The sequence below is a fragment of the Melopsittacus undulatus genome, chromosome 4 (assembly GCF_012275295.1).
Source record: "Melopsittacus undulatus isolate bMelUnd1 chromosome 4, bMelUnd1.mat.Z, whole genome shotgun sequence".
Lineage (NCBI taxonomy): Eukaryota > Metazoa > Chordata > Aves > Psittaciformes > Psittaculidae > Melopsittacus > Melopsittacus undulatus.
In genome coordinates, this window is record NC_047530.1 from 79,394,842 (window position 1) to 79,406,904 (window position 12,063).

A 12,063-nucleotide genomic window follows, 5' to 3' on the forward strand; every position below is an offset into this window, starting at 1 on the left:
CAGCTCGGGTGGACTTTTGTGCCTAGGTGGAGCAGGGAGCACTTTGATAAATATTAAGTTTTCTGAGAGTCTGAAGTTATGGTTAGGTGATTCTGATGGGAACTGGGTGACACTAAGCCCATATGTTGAAAATAGTTTTGTAACCGGAATGAGAGAAGAAGAAGAAAGGATACAAAAAAGATTTAAAGTGTTTCTAAATAATATTTCCTTTCCTTTAGCTGTCTCCGTAATGAGATACAGTGCATCATCATTTGGATTTGCTGTAAGTACAGATACAATTTAAATACTCTCTTTTTTTCTTCTCCCTCCCCCCCTTATCCTCCCCTCCCCCACTCATCCCCCCCAACATAGAATACTGTATTTTTCTTGTTAAAAGTTCATGGCAAAGTGTGTGAAGTCAGTGATGGATTAGATAAAATATTGTTGAATTCACACCTGGTAAATGATAGTAAAGATACTTTGGTTACATTTTTTTTAGTTTCTGACTGCTAAGTCTTATGTTGAAGTTAATACCAATGCTTACATCTTGTCATTGATAGGTGTTATTCACCAGATATGTTTTTTATTTTTTTGTTCTACAAAATCAGCTTATTCAGTTCTGTTATTTAAGCTGAGCCCAATTCTAAAGTTCCCTTCTGAGCTGTGTATCCCTTTTCCGATTGAAGTCTATGGTAAAACTCTAGTTGACTTTGGGATGACAGCTTTTATCTCCAGTAGCTGCCGTGACTTTCTTGGTCAGTGATAGAGGAAAGAATTCCTAATGTGAAGTAAAATGACTGATGTAAAATAATTTGTCTTTTGCTTTCTGTAGTCTTTTGACTCTGTAGAAAAGTTTGACTTAAGAATGAAAATTCTTACAATGGACAAGCCTGCTTTTTGGTGTTACCTGCCATCATGGGTTCATTAATACAAACATGGCAATTTTGCTGATGACCCAGAATAATACGAAATCTGGATACAGGGAGATTTTGAACAAAAGTTACTATTTGCTTGATTTGAAACAAAACCTTCTACTGCAGAAAATTAATGACTTTGCCAGAAAAAGAAATGCTTGCCAGGCATTTTCAAGCTCTTGTTCTTTTTTTTTTTGAAGAGTCGTTGCATAAGCATCATACTAGTATTATAACTGTCATGGTGTCACAATGCCAGACTGGTGGGGTTTTCTTTTGTTTTTTCTTATTTTCTCTGGAGGTGATGGATTACAAATAAAATTTTTTTAACCCTTGTTTGACTTCCTGAGCTCTGAGGTGTATAACTGGGCAATAAAACATGGCGAAGCCGTGAAGATTAATTTAATAAATGTAAATTCTGCTTTCATTAGAATTGTTTATTTGAAGCTGCTTTCTGCCTGGGCAGCAGGATAGTAAATGTATTACTACTAGTACAGGGCACATTTAATGGTCCACAAAACAATTGACTCTGTATCTCTTTCAGTTTGATGCCACACTGGATGTGTTGTCTTCAGCGATAGTTTTGTGGCGTTACAGCAACGCAGCTGCTGTGCATTCTGCGCACAGAGAGTACATGTAAGTACACTTAATTACGTTTGGCTTTGGTAGAGGCCTGCAGAGCTTTTGCTGTCAAGCTGTGATGCTACATATTCCAGAGCTTTGACAAAAAACATTTTGTCATGTCAGCAAGTATTCTTTCCTTCTGCCAACTTACTGTTTGTTCCCAAGCATGCAGGCTTTCCTTAGGCAAACCTCCCTGTGACTGTGATTTTCAGGGTTTTTTGTCAGCCAAAATAGTAATTGCTAGGGATTCACAATTTTTTTTCCCTTGCAGCATCTATATCAAATGAAATGTATTTACAATCTGTAATGGATTTTTTTTTTGCATCTTACTCCCTTATTCTTACTAGGTTATGTTTTTCAAATTTATACTTGTATATTTGTGCTTTCCTTAAGAAGATTGGAATATGAACCCCTTCTTTTCTGAATGTAAATTGCTTCAATTGCTAGTGATATTATCACAAGTTGAGATTACAGAACACTTGTGAAGATTGAGCCTGTATTAGTGATAAGATAGTAGGGTGATGCAGTTTATTATAACTGTGAGACACACCCTTTTCATTACAGAACTATCACTGTTTGGTAAGTAAGACTGTATCAATACTTATCTTGTATATGGAACAAAGTGTATGCTTGCAAAATAAGCATTTTTAACGCTTGCTATGGAGCTCCTATGGAAAAAAGTCTTTAATTTGCAGTACAGTATTGATCACATTGGAAATTGTATTCTGCTTCAGTGTTCATTGTGCAGCATTTCTACAGGCAATGCATGTGGTAACTGAGAATATCAGGTGGAGATTGACTCAAGAATTATTCATGCTAGTGCATAGAGAAGATTTTAATCTCCTACTCAAATTTTGGGCACATCTAGTTGGAGAATTGCAGTACATTTATCTGCTTTGCTTTTGTTCTCTGCTGCAATAGCACCAGTATCCCATCTGGCTTGTTTAAAGATAGTTCATCTATCTCCTGGAATGGACTACTGTTTCGCAGTAAAGAAGTCCCTTCTACAGGAAAGGAAGCCTGATGAAACTGAGCTACATAACTGGTATGATCAAGTTAAAAAAAAACAACAAAAAAAAACCCCAGAAAAAAACCAAACCAAAACAAAAAAACAAACAAAAACCCAACAAAAAAAACAAAGGAAAAAAAGCCACACAGAGTATGTGAGATTATGTCTTCATAATCCTTCCCTAAAAACCAAGAAAAGAGTAAGCAGTATTTTTACACGCATCATACATTAACTCAGGCTCATGCAACAGCTTGTCAGTGCTGTGTGTTCCTTTCTGGCAGGGCTCCTGCCAGATAACAGTTTGGAATAAAAGGACAAAGAAGATTGATGTGACATTGATTCATAAAAATAGATCCAGAAATGTGTGATTAAAATTAGTCTTCCTGCACAATTTTGGAGCTTTTAACAGATATTTCCTGAGTATTTTTCTTTTGTGGGCGTCCACAGAGATTCCTGTCAACATTCAATTAACATATTTTTGAAATCTCCTTCTGTTAAGCTTTTTCAAGTGAACCTTGTAAAGTACTTTATAGAGAAAATAAATCCCAATACAAAAGAAGCAGCACAATATCCCTATGGCTAAGCCAGTAAAGTGAACAAGCAAAGCAGCAGACATATTTTTCTGCTTTTTATGCTCATTTTTAATTTGCTTTCATATAATCCCTCTGCTTTACATAAGGCTAAATTAAGTCAATGAAGTACTTGCCATGCCGTCTAATTGAAGACAGCTAAGGTTGCTTGATGAGATCAGTACTGCGTGAAAGAGTGTTACCATATGCTAGGAATATGAATCACTGGATAAGCAGTTTGGTTATCCCTCCGTTTCTAGAATCAACAGGAAAATCATCATAGTACGGAGAAGTAAAGAGATGGTTGTGTCTCTTAAGGCAGTTCTTACTGTGTCAGATTTTTGAGGGAGGCACACTTCTAATTTCCTGTTGTGTTTAATCAATGTCTTGCTTGAAGGATTGAATGTAATTATTTTTCCTCTATGCTGGGAAAATGTTGCATGACTCTTCTTGACTGCTTGCTTACCTTGAAATCTTTGTGCCTATAGCCACACCTCATCTTTCACATTCCTTGTTTTGTGCCAGTACTTCAGTGGGGAACTCTACTCTCAGACTCCTGGACAGTTTAGTGAAATTTGTGTACGTGTTTAGGTCATGCTGTGCGTTATTCCCATTTCTGTGTGCATAGCCATACTTTGCTTTAGCGCCGGAGCCTTAGTGCATAACTTTAGGTTTCTGCAAAAGCATTACTACTGTTTACCAGAATAAGGTGTGCCAGAGTGACTTCTGTTGTTTACTTATAGGGCTGTCTTTTATTGGTTTAAATATTACATTTGTTTGTGTATCCTAACATGTTTGAAAATAATGTGAGCTTCTTACAAAGGCCAAGTGGAATTGCCAGTTATGTGTCGCATATTTATAAAACTTGCTGTTTCATAAACTTGACAACAAGAGATTGAGCCAAAATCTGTTGAAATTGGTGGAAAGCCTGTCACGGAGGGGCATCATTAGATCAAATCCTAACTGTTTGGACATCGTTGAGAGACAGTGTAAATATAAAATGAAAAACAAAATGCCAGAAAAAGACACAGATAGTACAGTCTGACTCAGATTGTGCCATGAATTAAATACTTACAATAAAATGCTAAGATGCAAAAGAACTGTGTAATCTTACTTAAGATGTAGCCATATGGAAGCTAGAGATGCAGTGTTTCATGGGCTGGTACTCAGAATGAACAGTGCAAAACTGTTTGCTGTGCCAAGTTCTGCTAAGCTGAACCAATACATTTCCATTTGACTTCAGGAGAATTGTAATGCTGAAATGATAATGAAAATTTGTCCTGCTGAATTTGACTGAGTTGAATGGGTTTCATTTTTACTATATCATTTGATTTCTCTCTTTTTCTGGGACAAGATGAGAAGGTACTCCTTTAGTGTAAATATGACCAGAGTTGCACAGTGTATGTCTGTTGATTCTCAAATGGTTCATATGTAGTAAGTGGGAAATATATTTTAAATTGCTTCTGCAATTTGCTCTTCTTGAAAATTCTTTGCTACTGATGGCATGAGAAGCTACAGCTAGCAGACTTTTCAAGTCTTTTATTGATGAGAATTTCTTTTAAGTCATCGTGGAAAGATATATCTGGTTATGTTAAAGGTATGTCTTAAATTATGATAAAATGATGACTTTTTTGTGTTTTTTTTTTATATATACCAAGTGGCTTTGAAAATACAATGATTTTCAGCAGGATCAGGTATAAACCACTGTAAGGTTGTATGCCATATGAGTCTTTGCTTTATTGTGCCTAGCTGGCTCATTAATGAAAGGGTATGTAGGAGTAGGATGAATATTTGATTCATTTTGGTACTTTCCGGATAGTTAAGTACTTCACCATCTTTTTATTTTGGCTGTCAAATAAAGAGGGTAAAACCAGTTTAATATATACACTTTCATGTATTTTTAGTAGAGCTGTTAAAAGAATTGTAGGCCTTGAGGCAAGGCAAGAATTGGGAAGGACTATCTAGGACTACCTAGTATCTAGGAAGAGAATCAGAGTACATAGTTCACGAGCGCTTGATTTGCTTGGTGTGATCTGCTGCGTTGCAAGTTAGCATGCAGGAAGCTTTGAGGTGTTGAATTAATCCTCAATAAAGCAATGATCAAGAAATCCAAGAAATGAGTGCTGAAATAACTTGAAAAATAATTTTGAATCTCCACAAAAGATGAAAACTTACAACAGAAATAGTTTTTTTTTGCAATTCCCTATTTTTCTCCTACAAGTGGAAACTAGGAGGAAGGAACATACTCTGATGATGTAACTGATAAACTAGAGACTGTAAAAATGCAGTAGACATACTACATGTGCCAGGTACAGTCTATTAGTTCACTGTAAGAGTTTTGTGCAGTGCTGTGCCATAGAATGGCTGGGCTTAGCAGGCACCTCTGGAGGTCACCAGTCCAATCCATGCTCAAAGCAAGATCAATTAGAGCAGGTTATCAGGTTAAAAGTGTGAATCCAGTATTCTATTTTGTTCTGAACATTGATTTGTTCATTGAACAATGATTTGAACATTGAACAAACACTGAACAATTCAAGATGTGCAGAGAAATCTGAATGCTCTCCATAATCAGAGTACAAATACTCTTGAATATTCTGCCCTTTAGTAAATCTTTAGCAACGTAATCGTTTATTGGACTGCTGAAGCAAACCTAAATTTTGTTGTAGAAAGAAATTCATTAAAACTGATGCAGTAACTGTCGTGTGTATAAATAAACCCAGTAAACAGCAGTAGAAGTAATTTTTTAGTAGAAGACTGAAGCAACAGGGACCTGGAAAAAAAATTTCACGAGAAGTTGAACTAGTAACTAGCTGTACAAAGGGCAGCTCTTTGATCTGAGAAATTGAGGAGTGAAGGAATTAGATTGGAGTTCTGGAACTGTGTGTGAGGACAAAGTGAGAAATACCACTAAAAAAGGAAAGATTGAGAAAACAGAATACAAGCTTCAGACACACATCCTTGTGAAAAATCTGGAAAAGATGGAGCTTTTTATAGATAGTTGGAAGGATCTCAAAGCTGTGAATTTTGATTCCTTCTGCTCAGGAAAGCAGGATTTTGCTCAGGTTAATAGAATTAGTTGGCAGCCTTCTCAGATAGATGGAGTAAGTGGACTGCTGCTACTTCTCAGGCTATAAAGCAATATCCCTATTGCTACATTACAGAGCTAGTCTTGTATTTCTGTACCATGTAGCACAGGACTAGTGCAGGACTGAGTTGCCTACTTTTGCCAATAGGATCCCTTGCACCTAGGGTTTTTTTGGCGACTGGGATTGGTCTGAGCTTGTATGTTCAGTATTGCAAAAACGTAACTTTGTACGTCATATTTAACATAGTGATTCTTGGCAACTGTACTTGGTATTATTTTGTTGATGGTACCCAGTTAAACTCTGTGGTTCCTAAGAACCAGTCTGTCAACATATTTCTTTCCAGTAAACATTTTTCTTTCCAGTGCCAGAGTAAATGGGAAACCTTGTTCACATCCTTAAGCCAAGACCAGAAAGCTCACATTTCTTTCACTCTTTGTTGGTTTTGGTGGTTTTGTTGTTGTTTGGTTTGTTTGTTGGTTGTTGTTGTTTTTATTGTCTGTGTCAAACTCCAGATAGTCTTTCTTTTATTACTGTACTAATAAAATTAAATTGTATCAGGGGCAAATAATTTCTAATGAACTCATGGTGCTCTATGTTTCCATGACTTAATACATCATGAATGCAGATGTATTTTTTCCCTATATTGGTGAAGCTGCCATCCAAAACATTGGCAGTAATATTAAAATAAGAAGAACTAGATAGAGTCTTCTGTGTGGCAGACAAAGGTGCATGTATCTGTCATACCTCCACCTGCTGCTGAGAAAGCTTTTTGCCAGGAAAAAATAGTCATTCCTATCCTAAAACAGGAGAAAATAGCCATTCCAAATCCTAAAGGGGGCCTACAAGAACACTGGAGAGGGGCTTTTTCTAAAAGCAGGTGGTGGTAGGACAAGTGGAAATGCCTTTAAACTGAAAGAGGGTAGATTTAGATTAGATAAAAGGAGGAAGTTCTTTACTGTAAGGGTGGTGAGACACTGGAAAAGGTTGCCCTCAGAAGCTGTGGCTGCCCCATCCCTGAAGTGCTCAAGGCCAGGTTGAACAGGGCTTTGAGCAACCTGTTCTAGTAGAAGGTGTCCCTGCCCATGGTAGTGGGTTTGGAACTAGATGGTCTTTAAGGTCACTTCTAACCCAAACCATTCTATAATTCTGTGATCCTTGGTGGGGCAGCATCTGAATCTGGTGTGCTGTTTCTTTGTAGGTAAGGTGACACTTTACCTGGAATAGTAGGTGGCTTCAGTTATTTCTGCTCATCTATTTGTTTTGCATATCTTATCTTATGCTAGGTTTAAAACCAGCAGGTTAAGAACTGGGAATGTCTTGCAGTCTTTGCAGCTTTGTAATTAGCCATTATCTAAAAACTTTTTATGTGTCTGTAACTTACTTTCATCTCTATGCATTATACCTCTGCTGTGGCAGCTGGATTTGGTGGTCAAAATGATGAACCCATTGGCCAAATGAAAAATGCCTTCCCTGAAGTTTTAATTCTTGAGAAATTCTTAAATTATGGGGAGAATGAACTGATATTCTCATCGGCTTTGACATCCAAAGGAGCGCAACTCTGAGAGCTTAATCCAAGAATTTCTAACTTAGTTTGAGCTGAAAGCAATCTCTAAAGAAGATATTTACTCTTGAGGGATGGAGTAAATCAGAAACCTGTCTTATAATTAGCATGTTGGATGCAACAATTAGAAAATCTCTTGCATCCTTTACTACCCTACCCTGATGTTTAATTAAGCTCAATGATAAAGATGTACATCTTATTTCTAATCTATGTGTGTGTGTGTGTATATATATATATATATATGTGTGTATATATCTTCAGTATATAAGCACTCAGCATTATTGTGCCTTTTTCTGTCTGTTGAAAGAACCAGGCTGTGGTTCACTGGGGGTCTCAGCTGTTGAACAACTAGGAATATACTGTGTGGATATCTCTATATAAGGATTGCCCATTACATAAGGATATGTAATGAAAAAAGGAATGAAAGGAGGAAACAAGTATATTCTGACCCTTTCATAGGACTTCATGCACCAGTGAAGCTTTCAGCTGTTTAACAGTATGACATGGGAATTAGGATATTTAAAAACATTATAAAGCATATTAATGATATCATTATACAATTGTATATATATTATAACTTTATAATACCCAACGACTACAACATTACCAGTGTACCAATACCTTTCCTTGATTGCTTGATAGCCTCCTGGCTACATCTCTCAGTTGTCTTTTCACAGACTATGCCCTGCTTTGAGTTTTTGATTGTAAGTAGCCTCTTCAGGTAAATGGGCAGTGCAGTAAGCAGTCATATTACTGTTTCAAGTGCTGCCGCATGGACATTTATCAAGCAGAAGGGTACAGCTTTGAACAGTTTTTCTTTTATAACCTTACATCTTAGGCATGTGACCTTTGAAGAAACCTAGACAAATGATTAGAAACCCTTACCAGTTGCTTAGTTACCTTCTTTCTGGAAGTTAAACTGAAGTAAACAGCAATAATAAAATCATCTATACAACCCTGCATATGGAAAGTACACACAATTCTGAATTGAGTATACCTGAAGGAACTGCCCTTTGCTGTGGTATTCCTGTTGTCTTGTGGATAAATATTCCTTTGATGCCTTGTTCTCTATTTACTGGCATGATTCATTTTTAGAAGACAGGGGAAATCGTTATGTACATGGTATCCTTCTTCAGTTGCTAGGGAAAAGTGCCGCACTGCTTCATGAATGATACCTTACTGGTTTGCACTACATTCTCTTCAACCTGCAAATCTACTTTTGCTCTATAGTCTCTTGTCCAGTTGCTTATGGTCTAATACAGTGCACTCCAGGGGCTTTCATCTTGCCAGTGATTTTTTTTTTATTGTGTTGTGGTTTAAGCCCAGCCAGTAACTCAGAACCATGCAGCCACTCACTCACTCCCCTCCTTCTTTCTCCCCTTAGTCCCGCAGGGATGGGAAGGAGAATCAGAAGGATCTAACTCCCACAGGCTGAGGTAATAACAGTCCAGTAACTAAGGTATAACACAAACCACCAATACTACCACCAATATTAATAATGATAAGGGAAATAACAAGGGAAGAGAACACAACTGCTCACCACCCTCTGACCAATACCCAGCCCGACCCGAGCAGTGATCCTTCTGGGTAACTGCCTTCAGTTTATGTAGTGGGCATGACGTGCTGTGGTATGGAATGGAATACCTCTTTGGCTAGTTTGGATGAGGTGATCTGTCTCTGCTTCCTCCCGGCTTCCTGTGCCCCTCCTCACTGGCAGAGCATGAAACTGGAAAGTCCTTGATCAGAGTAACCATTACTTAGCAAGAACTGGAAACATTGGTGTGTTATCAGCGTTGTTCCAGGGTGAAGGTCAAAAGCACAGCACTGCACCAGCTGCTAAGGCGAAAAAATTACTGCTATGCTGAATGCAGGACAGAAGCTAACCATTTGAACTGCCATTTATTACTGCTCTGTATGGATTCTGTAAGGAGCCATCACCATTGCCACCTCCTGAAGAGCCATGTCAGTGTGTCTACTGGGCAAATGTGGTGAGTTAGTGGCTGCTGAGTTTGTGTAAGTGCTTTCTTCTTATTGAGAAAATGTGATGACAGGTGAGACCCTAGACAGAGTGAGCCCCTCCTTTCAAAGTAATAGTAACCCTTTTTTCTGTCTTGCTTATGTTCAGGGGACACCACTTGAGAGTATTTATACCAGGGTTTAGTCACAGGCAGCGTCATGGAAGTTATATTGAATATATGTGTATTACATTTAGGCATGCAATATGGGGATTGTGACATATCCTACTCTTGCACCCAAAGATTAAAAGAATTAGAAACCACCATTTATAGGAGGGAATGGCTGTCAAACTGCCAGATTAGGTCTGTCTGTTCTTTCTTTTCCTCTGATTCAAATAAGAGAGTGTACTGATTATGCAGAGTATATTCTCTCTTGGTTCGCAGAGTTAACCCCTCTCCTCAGATTTTCAGTTAGTACTGTATTTAAATTTTCATCTGCAGATTGGCTCTGCTGTACTGATTAGCCCAACTAAATGAGCATTGTCTATTTAGGTAGGGTTGAATGAAAATAATCCTCTCAATTCAGACCCAACATACCAGTCACATTGAAAAAAATGTGAATAATTTTATCTATGCCATACGTAGGAAAGACACTTGAAGCACAGATGGCAAAATCCATGTGTACGCACAGTTCAGGGCAGACCTCTGTGGCTGGAGGAAAAACTCTTGTGATGAGTGAATGGAATAGCTAAGTGATCTGGAAAAAATGTCAAATGCATGGAGATAGCCTACAAACTGCAAATAGCTGAGAAACTACCTATGCAGGTCTTGTTTAGTTCTCAGCTACCTGGAGTTGGTCTTCACATGGCATATGCATGTCTCTCCTACCCAGTGGAGCACAGTGCAGAGTCTGCAAAGTAAGTGTTCATCTATGCTTGGATAGCTGCTTTATAGAAGAAGAAATATCGTTTATTTTTAACCACACCAAACATTTCAGTCATTATTTCTTCTGAAGTATTTAGCTGAAATACTACATCCAAGTACAGAGCTGGACAGAAATTTTAGTGGTGCTTTGTTAGGCTGGCTTACTAAAACTGCATTGTTTCTCCATAAATCCAGTATCCCATATTCAGGCAAAAGTAAAGCAGTCATAAACTTTGCTCTTATTCAGGCAGACATGCATGTGTGCATATATTTATGCATGCACACACATAATATCCTCACACATAGAATTTATATTAAATATTAAATAGTAAATGTATGTATTTATACATTCTAAAATCTGTTTCTAAATGTGTGGCATCTGTAGACTTGGCAATGATTTTATTGAAGCTAGATCCAAAATTTATTTAATTTATGAAATCCTTTTCCTTCACTGGTAATTGATTAGGCAGTATTTGTGTATATTGCATAGTATTTACACAACATATCTATAAAAAATCAGGGATATGGTGTTCTGTACTGGAATTTTCTAATCACCATAAAAATTGATGTTACAGAAACTCTCAAAAGCCTTTGATTTTGAGCTTCAGGGGGGTGATAGAATTTCTAATTACCTTCGCAAGCCAGGAGGGTACTTAGAAGTCAGGTGTACCATAAGTGAAACTGTACAGTCTCTGCAGACCTGAAACTAGAAAACAGGATGTAAGAGTTTTCAAAATCTCCAAGTTGTAGAAATGTCTATTAGCTTTTATTGGCAGGTACTTAATACCTGGAGAATCAATTTATGGAATTATTGCCCCAGTCCAGCTGCATGATTTTAAAGGATGTAAATACACTGTTCTGCACTGACTAGTTGAACTCCTGAGGATAATAAACATTTTAGAAGTCCTGTAATGCTTTCAACACAGAGAGGATCCCTAGCATTGCTAGTCTGAGTCTTATATATAAATGGCATTTCCCCTCCTTGTCATTTAGGAAGAAGTTAGACTATGTGGTAACAGAATATTTAATTAGGCCTGTTACTTTATTGCATAATCTGGCTGTTTTTTTCTTTTCTTTTTTTTTTTATGGTGATAAATAGGAGTAGTTGTAACAATGCTGATCTAGATTCTGGCAGTTGGAGGAGGATTATGGAACATGTGCAATAAACAGTGAGCCCACTTCCTGCCTTTGAAATAGCATCTTAAAGTGACTCTGTTGCCTCTTCACCCAACAGCAAGCTGGTGCAAATACTCTGAACAACTGTGACTCTGTACAGTTTGTTTTCCAATACCTCTTTAGTACCTAACTTCACAACACATAAGCTATACTACAAACATAAACAAGCGATTTAACTGTATAATTGGGCACAAAGAAGTTTAAGATTAGCAGTAGAGCATGACAAAGGAGCAGGAATCTAAAAACTAAGGCTGATGTTGTGTATTTTT

At 37.5% G+C, this 12,063-nt stretch overlaps 1 protein-coding gene across 1 annotated transcript in view; it reads left to right on the forward strand.

Annotated features, from left to right (window-relative positions):
* Nucleotides 1-12,063, forward strand: part of TMEM163 (transmembrane protein 163) — a 95,067-nt gene that overhangs the window by 53,672 nt on the left and 29,332 nt on the right. The window contains exons 2-3 of the mRNA XM_031053384.2: nt 219-262; nt 1,435-1,526. Of these exons, the coding sequence (XP_030909244.1) occupies nt 219-262; nt 1,435-1,526 (136 nt within the window). The remainder of the gene's footprint in view (nt 1-218; nt 263-1,434; nt 1,527-12,063) is intronic.